At 51.3% G+C, this 9,145-nt stretch overlaps 1 protein-coding gene across 1 annotated transcript; it reads right to left on the bottom strand.

Annotated features, from left to right (window-relative positions):
- Positions 1-410: 410 nt before the first annotated feature.
- LOC308270938 (sperm motility kinase-like) lies at positions 411-1,799 on the bottom strand (the record flags this gene model as incomplete). The annotated part of the gene is made up of 1 exon (XM_080707088.1): positions 411-1,799. One exon carries the CDS (start codon positions 1,797-1,799, stop codon positions 411-413), a length of 1,389 nt encoding a protein of 462 aa, XP_080563214.1.
- Positions 1,800-9,145: the final 7,346 nt, after the last annotated feature.

The raw sequence follows: 9,145 nt of genomic DNA, 5'->3' as shown, positions 1-9,145 counted from the left end.
AGTTTCTCGGCTTCTGGCCAAGAGTCATCTTCAAGGACAAAGCCGGGTTCCTGCCACAGGGTTAAGGTGTACACCACTGCAGCCTGCTCAGTGACTGTGTCCTTGAAACTTTACGTTTGAAATCTAAAGCATCTTAAAGCCTATTTTACCTCTCTCTGCTCCTATCCCATAAGTTTTTTTAATCATTTTTGAGGAGGAGTACCACTTTTAAGATTCATGAGAAACACAAATGTATTAAGAAACATCTCACTTTTATTATAAGAAAAATAAACATTAAGCAGAGGAAATCACTGGGAAAAATTCTTGCTTCTCCCTCGACTGGAATCTGCGTGGAGAAGCCTTGGACAGTTGGAGCACCTCATCCTGCAGCTGAGTCCACTCTGGCCGAAGTCGGGATTCCATCCACCTGGCTACTTGGGAGCGACCTTGTTGTTGAACGTGGGGCGCCTCTGCCCCCCGCCCTCTGGGGCCACTCTGCTGGCTCCAGGGCCCAGCACGCAGCAGCAGCATCTGCGGAGGATGCTGGTGCAGAGCTCCCTGGCGGCCCGCCTCCAGCTCTCCCTGCCATCCTGGGCACTGCTGCTCCAGCTGGAGGGCGGGGTCCTCTTCGCCGGGCAGCTGAGGGCGATGGCGGGCAGGCTGGCCCCTCTACCGTCCCCCTGCCGGCCCAGCGAGTCCGCGGAGGGCACTGGCCGGCGGTGGAGGTCGGGCTGGCTGGCTCTCCTCCTGGGCGGCGGCGGGAACGCGGAGGGGTCTGCTGGGGAGGGGGGCGGCGCCACAGCCCGAGGCTCGGGCCCTGCCCCGCGGCTCACCTGGCGCTCCATCATCAGGTAGGTCGCCATGGCGCGGTCGAAGGTCCTGCTGACCACCGATAGCCGGGTCTGCCGGCGGTCGTAGCCCAGGTGCTGCATGACGCTGAGGAGTGCCGGGTTGGGGCGCCGGGGGGTCCGCGGGGTCGGAAGTGGAGGCCCCCTACCCTGCTTCACCCACGCTTTCTCCAGCACTTGCGCAGCGCTGGGCCTCCGGGTCCGGTCCACGGCCAGCAGCCGACGGACGAGCCTTTGCGCCGGGGCAGAGACGTGGTGGGGCACCGAGTAGCTCTCCATCACCTGCTCCCGCAGCTCCTCCACGGTGCGGCCGTTGAACGGGAAGCGGCCCGTGAGCATGAAATAGAGCACCACCCCCAGGCTCCACAGGTCCACCTCGGGGCCATACTCTGCGCCCCACAGGATCTCCGGGGCGCTGAAGCGGGGGGTGCCGCAGAACGCGTTCAGCTTCTTCCCGGGGGTGAAGCGGCAGCTCACCCCGAAGTCGATGACCTTGGCGTTGCCCTGGGCGTCCAGGAGGATGTTCCCGGGCTTCAGGTCGCGGTGCACGATGCCCAGCTCGTGGCAGCGGCGCACCGCGCTCGCCACCTGCCGGAACACCCTCCGGGCCCGGGCCTCCTCCATGCCCACCGACCGCGGGACGCTGCGCAGGAGCCCGCCCCTGCTCACGTGCTCCATCACCAGGCAGACGTGCTCGGCCGACTCGATGACCTCGAACAGCTGCACCACGTGGGGATGCTCCACTGTCCTCATGGCCGCGATCTCCGCCCGAAGGAGCGGGTTGTTGTTAGACACGACCTTCACTGCCACCTGGGTCCCCGTGAGGATATGGCGGGCCAGTCTGACCTGGCCAAAACTGCCCCTGCCAATGTTCCCCAGGACCACATAGTCGTCCGTGAGGCCATCCTCGCGGGGAGAGGGGGCCGTGAGGCCTGACCTGGCCTCTCTACACTCGCTCTTATTACACTCCATCGAAAGCTGCAACAGCAACTATCGATGCTATATAAACAAACAAAACAAAAATCAACAAAAACAACAGCAAAATAACAACCCCAAACAAACCAACGCACACACAAAACAACAAAGCCCAAAGCCGAAACCAACAAATCGATCCGAAGCCACCAACCGCCAAATCGCTATCTGGGAGTCCGACCGGTCACCACCAAGAGCTTCCTGCACAAATGGACAAAACCCAGCAGCCGTGGAGGTCACGGCTGGGCGTGGTCCACTGGGGCCGCTCACCTTTGGGCCTCCAGGACTTCTCCACTTTAATAAGCAAGGTTAGAAGCTTTTAGCTTCAGTGGGTTGTGGAGGTGATGTTTACTTGTTTAGAAATTAAACTTTGAGCTAAGGGTGGTGGCTCAAGCCTATAAGCCCAATACTTGGGAGGCTGAAATAGGAAGAATGTAGTTCGAGGACAGCCTCAGCAACTAGTGAAACTCATCCACCTGCGAGACCCTGTTTTAAAATAAAAATTTAAACAGGCTGAAGTAGGAAGATCGCAGTTCAAGGACAGCCTCAGCAAGTAGTGAAACTCATCCACCTGTGAGACCCTGTTTTAAAATAAAAATTAAAAAGATAGGGCTGGGTGTGTAGCTCAGAGGAATCATGCCCCTGGGCTCAATCCCCAGTGCAACACACAAAAAGAGAGAGAGAGAGAGAGAGAGAGAGAGAGAGAGAGAGAGAGAGAGAGAGAGAGAGAGAGAAGAAATAGAAATAGAAATTAGTAGGATCTTCAGGGTTTTTTTTTTAATTATTTCTAGTTAAAATATCTTAACGGCTGGGTTAGGTGGCACACACTTGTAATCCCCGCACTTGGGAGAATGAGACAGGAGGATCACGCAGCTTCGAAGCCAGCTTCAGCTACTTAGGCTCGCAGCAACATAGTGAAACCTTGTTTACAAATAAAATACAAAATAGGGCTGGGAGTATAGCCCAGAGGTAGAAAGCCTCTGGGTTCCACCCCCAGTAATACAAAAAATACATACATACATACATACATACATACATACATACATACATACATATATCTTACCAGGTGTGGCTCACATCTGTAATCTCAGTACTTGGGAGGCTGAGAAAGGAGGGCTGGCATCAGCAACTTAGTAAACTGCCCACAACTTAGTGAGACCCTGTTTCAAAATAAAAATAAAATAGAGCTAGAGGTGTAATTTGGAGGTAGAATGCCTCTGAGTTTCATCCCCAGTGAGACACACACACACACACACACACACACACGCGCGCGCGCGCGCGCGTGTGTGTGTGTGTCTGTGTTTTTTATGTCCTTGGTTAGATTTGTTACTAAGTATTTTTCTTTAAGAGGTTATTTAAATGGACTCATTCTCCAGATTTCTTTTTCAGAAGATTGTTGGTTGGTATATAGAAAAGTTATTGATAAATTTGGTGTGGTGGTGCATGCCTGTAATCCCAGTACTTGAAAGTATTAGGGATTGAACTCAGGACCATTATATCACTGAGCTACCCCTCTAATTTCTTTTAAAAATTTATAAAAAAATAAATATTTTTCCAAAAGAGGATCTCACTAAGTTACTAAGGGTGGCCTTGAACCTGTGATCCTTCTATGTCCACCTCCAAAGTACTGAAATCATAGGAATTGGAGGCATGTACCACCATACCTGGTTGTTATTATTATTATTATTATTATTATTATTATTATTTTATCATTATTTGTGTGATGCTGGAGATGAAATCCTAAGCCATTCTACCTTCAAGCTATACCCCAGCCCTATTTTATTCTTTATTTTTAAACAAGGTCTCATTAAATTGCTGAGACTGGCCGTGAACCTGCAATCTTGCTGTTTGAGCCTCCCAAGTACAGAGATTACAAGTGTGTGCCACCATACCTGGCTTATTTTTACTTTTTTTAAAATGGGTTTTCATAGCCGGGCGTGGTGGCGCACGCTTGTAATCCCCATGCTTGGGAGGCAGAGACAGGAGGATCACGCAGGTTCGAAGCCAGCCACGCGTGCTGGCTTAGGAGACCCTGTTTCCAAATAAAAATGTAAAATTAGGTCTGGGAGTGTAGCCCGGAGGTAGAAGGGCTTCCAGGAACCCCAGTACCACCAAAAAAATAAATAAATAAAAATAAATAAAATGGGTTTTCATTTCATATTCTTGACCCTGATTGATAAGTCTTCCTTTCTTCTTTGCCCATATCTATAATGAATTGAACAGTCTGTGCTTCACAATAACCATAACTTCAAAGAATAAGGCAAAGGCCCTAAGCTGGCTTTTAATCTTAACCTTCAGTCTGTGATTCTTCTTCAGGCTCCAGAATTAATCTCAGGATCATCCCTCAGGAGTCATTTGACTCATTTTCTGGGTGATGGTGGTGGTGGTGGTGGTACTGCGGATTGAACCAGGGATGCTTTAGCTCTGAACTACACTCCCTGCTCTATTTTTTATATTTTTATTTATTTACTTAGTATTTTTGTGGGTCTGGGGATGGAACCCAGGGGCATTTGACCTCTGAGCTACACCCCCTCCCCTATTTTTTATTTTTTATTTTGAAACACGGTCTCACTGGGTTGCAAAGGGCCTCACTAAGTAGCTGAAGCTCTCCACCAACCACGATCCTTTGGTCTCAGCCTCCCAAATCCTAGGATTACAAGCGTGGGCCACCACGCCCGAGGCTCTATTTTTTATATTTTTAAATATGGTTGTGCTAAGTTGCTGAGGCTGGCCTTGACATCTGGGCTTCTGTCCCATCCTCTGGAGCACAGGTGTGCTCCACCCCGGGCTCAGTGGGGTCCCATGAGGGCCATTTGCGGTCCCTCCTCCCATCACCACCACCTCTATGGTATATTTTGTCTGAGTCCTGGGTACCAGGATCCTAGGCTGTTTCTGGCAGATCGACCTGGCCCTGGATGATCTCCATGGCCCAGACCAGAGCAGCCCAGGGGGGAGAGGCCGAGGAGCCTGGCACAGGGTCACCGTCTCCACCCCTCACCTTACCCCGCCCGAGAGCCACCACCACCAGCTGTTGAGCACAGAGGACCCCGGAGGCCGGCAGCAGAGAGGCGGTTGCACCCTGAAACTGCCACGTGCGGGGGAGAGAGGCCGGCCGGCCTGCGGGGCGCGCGGGGGATGGAACCTGGAAATGTCCTCTTCCCTTCTCGCTCTCCAGCAGCTCTCGCACCTCGCCTTCCTCTCCCGACCTTGCTGGTGATCGCCCAGCCTGGCCGGCCTGCTCCCTGGCTGCCTGGCGCTGCTGATCTGACCTCCTTTCGGCTAAGTGTTCAGCAGGTAAAGCCACTGATAGAAGTTAGCGCTCCCTACTGCCGTGAATGGTCCCTTCCGCAAGTCTTAGGTCCTCCAGAATCGGGACCCATCGGACTTTTCCCATTTTTAGGACGGGATTTACAGTGGTGGTTTATAAAACTCTACCATCACTCCCCCCAAAAAACAGATGTGGAGGATGCTTGAGAACCGACTCATTATTTTTATGAGTGTAAATAAGGCACAGAATTCAACATTTATGTCTTTATTACACTGCCCTCAGGGCACTCTCGTAGCAGCAGGGGGAGTGTCTCTTTACAGAGGACGCCAAGCAGCTAATGTATGAAGCAGAGATGGTAGAATCACAACGTCGCCATTTCTTACCTTTGAAGAGTTAATGGGTCCAGGCCACAATTATGAGCACTGCTAACAGATCATCTGACTTTACAGACTTTCCTTTGGTACTGGGAATTGAATCCAGGTGCATTCTATCTCTAAACCCAGCTCCTGCCCAATTTTTAACTTTGAAACAATCTCACCAAGTTGCTGAGTGTGGCCTTGAACCTGCCATTGTCCTCCCTCCTGTCTCCTTCCCAGTTGGGGTTCTGGATGCAGCAGTTCACAGCCCCTCTGATACAGCAGTGCCCCGAAATCCAGCTCCACTCTGATCCAGACTCCAGATCCAACTACCAACTCACTGGAAGTAAAAAAGCAAAGGAGAGTGAGAGACAGAGAGAGACAGACAGACAGACAGCTATAGGTTAAAAGAAAATGAACAAAGTCATCAAGTAGACCAGTAGTTCAGGGCTTGGGGACAGGAGAGCGACATGGGAGTGACTAAGGAGAGCTAAGGAGCATGGGTTTCATTTTGGAGTCATGAGAATATTCTGGAATTAGATATCATAATGGTTTTATTTTTTATTATTTATTTATTTATTTATTTATTTATTTATTTATTTTGGTAGTACTGGGGTTCCTGGAAACCCTTCTACTTCCGAGCTACACTCCCAGACCTATTTTATACTTTTTTTTAAATTTGGAAACAAGGTCTCTTAAGCCAGCAAGACTGGCTTCAAACCTGCGTGATCTTCTTGTCTCCGTCTCCCAAGTGCGGGGATTACAAGCATGTGCCACCACGCCCGGCTACCATAATGGTTTTAAAGGGTGGAAACAACCCAAGCATCCATCAAGAGATGAATGAATAAACAATATGTGGTGTTTACATATATTAGCCTATTTTTCAGCCTTAAGAAGGAAGGCCATAGCCAGGTAAGGTGGCTTACACCTAATCCCAGTACTTGGGAGGCTGAGACTGGAGTATCACAGGCTTGAGGCCTGCCTTGGCAATTTAATGAAACCCTTGGCAACTTAACAAGGCCCTGTTTCAAAACAAAAAAGCCGGCAATGGCGGCACACGCTTGTAATCCCAGCATTTGGGAATCAGAGACAGGAGGATCGCACAGGTTTGAAGCCAGCCTCAGCTACTTAGTGAGGCTCTCAGCAACTTAGTGAGGCTCTCAGCAACTTAGTGAGACCCTGTTTCCAAATAAAGTATAAAATACGTCTGGGAGTATAACCCAGAGGTCGAATAGCCCCTGGGTCCCCCCACCCCCCGCTGTACCACCCAAAAAAGAAAAAGAGCTGTGGCTATAACTTTGAGGTAGGACACTCCTCGGTTCAATCCCTAGTAAATGTAAACAGGTGCCTAGGTGGGGCAGGGGTGGCCCCGGTGGACCATGGGAAACTCGTGTTATGAGCTCTGGCTTGGTGACCAGGATCTCTGATTCAGGATAGTTCGCTGTAGTTCCCTGTAAAACCACTATCCTTCCTCTGGTTCTGTCTGTCACCTGTGTGGATGCCACTTCTTTTTTTTTTTTTTTTAACACTTCTATTTAATATGATACTTTAAATTCTATCCAAAGCAATAAGACAAGAGGAGAAAATTAAAGGGATACAAATTGTAAAAGAAAAACTGAAATTGTCTTTGTGTGCAGTTGATATGATCCTGTACTTATAAGATATAACCAGAAACCTTCTAGAGCTGATAAAAAAAAAACGAAGCAATATACAAAAATCAACTAAAAATCATTTTTTTCTTAAGAATTATCAAAAAGCCACTGAAAAAGAAACCCAGACAAAACACTGTTCACATTAGAGCATCAATATTGTAATGTTATCTTTCACTTCTTAGATGCCACAGGCTAATTTTGGTGAAATTGAGATAAAACTATATAAAGGTTTTGGTTTTGTGCCTATTTTTACTCATTTCAGATAAATGATCAGTCTTTATACAAATTTGCTTACACATAGCAGCAGGAGTCAAAATCCAACAATTTATGAAAATTACTAGGAATTAGTTTTCTGTGCTTTCTTTCATTATTTTTTATTAATTTATTTTTTAAATTGGTGCATTGTAGTCATATATCAATCACATTGGAGTACAAGACTTGAGAGGATATACAAGCACACATCTTCCAATTAGCCCTCCTCCAGCCCCCATCCCATTCCCTCCCCCTCCCTCCATCCCACACTTCTTTGGTGATTTACTTTGATACATTTGTTTATGTACCTCCTGCGTTTTAAAGAGGCTCCGTCCTCCAGTATTACATACCTTCTGATTGGTCACATTAGTTGCTTCACTATAGGGCCCTTTCTATAGCTCAACCTCTTCCTGTTGCCCTTTTCCTCCTAGTTATTGCTGATTAAGAGAAGCGTCTGATTTATATTTTCTGTGATATTTCTCTGTGCATGCTGCGTTGCAAGTACCGATCCCACTCTTGATGGTCCCAGTAGTGGCCTGGCTACTCAGTGGACTGATCCAGACCTCGCTGGCTCAAGCAGCGGCCTTGCCTCATGGGAGGCCCCAGTTCTGGTCTCGCTGGCCCCTGCACCGGTCTAGCCCCTAAGCTGGCTTTGGTCCCGGCCTTGGAGGCTGCAGGAGTGAACTTGCCTCACGCCAGGCTCCGATGCTGGCCATTGGCCCCTGCACTGGCCTAACCGCTTGGCAGGATTCCAATCCCGGCCTCGGAGGCCCCGGCACCGGCCTAGCCTCACGGCAGGCTCCAATGCCGGCCTCGTTGGCCCCAGCCCGGCCTAACCCCTCGGCAGGTTCCGTTCCCGGCCTAGGAGGCCCCAGCACTGGCCATGTCTCACGGCAGGCTCGATGCCGGCCTCGCAGGCCCCAGCACCGGTCTAGCCCTTCGGCAGGTTGTTATCCTGGCCTCGGAGGTCCCAGTACCGGCCTTGCCTCATGGCAGGCTCCGATGCCGGCCTCGCTGGCCCCAGCACCGGCCTAACCCCTCGGCAGGCTCTTATCCTGGCCTCGGAGGCCCCAGTACCGGCCTTGCCTTATGGCAGGCTCCGATGCCGGCCTCGCTGGCCCCAGCACTGGCCTAACCCCTTGGCCGGCTCCAATACTGGCCTCGGAGGTCCCAGCACAGGCCATGCCTCACGGCAGGCTGCGATGCCGGCCTCACTGGCTCCAGCACCGGCCTAACCCCTCAGCAGGCTCTTATCCTGGCCTAGGAGGCCCCAGTATCGGCCTTGCCTCACGGCAGGCTCCGATGCCGGCCTCACTGGCCCCAGCACCGGCCTAACCCCTCAGCAGGCTCTTATCCCAGCCTCGGATGCCCCAGTACCGGCCTTGCCTCAAGGCAGGCTCCAATGCCGGCCTCGGAGGCCCCAGCACTGGCCTAACCCCTCGGCAGGCTCTTATCCTGGCCTCGGAGGCCCCAGCACCGGCCATGCCTCACGGCAGGCTGCAATGCCGGCCTCACTGGCCTCAGCACCGGCCTAATCCCTCGGCAGGCTCTTATCCTAACCGCGGAGGCCCCAGTATCGGCCCTGCTTCACAGCAGGCTCCAATGCCGGCCTCGCTGGCCCCAGCACCAGCCTAACCCCTCAGCAGGCTCTTATCCTGACCTCGGAGGCCCCAGTACTGGACTTGCCTCAAGGCAGGCTCCAATGCTGGCCTCGCTGGCCCCAACACCGGCCTAACCCCTCGGCAGGCTCTGGTCCAGGCCTTGGAGGCCCCAGCACTGGTCATGCCTCATGGCAGGCTCCAATGCCGGCCTCACTGG

The sequence above is a fragment of the Muscardinus avellanarius genome, assembly GCF_963383645.1.
Source record: "Muscardinus avellanarius genome assembly, chromosome: 12".
Classification (NCBI taxonomy): domain Eukaryota; kingdom Metazoa; phylum Chordata; class Mammalia; order Rodentia; family Gliridae; genus Muscardinus; species Muscardinus avellanarius.
This window is presented reverse-complemented; position numbering and strand designations above follow the sequence as displayed.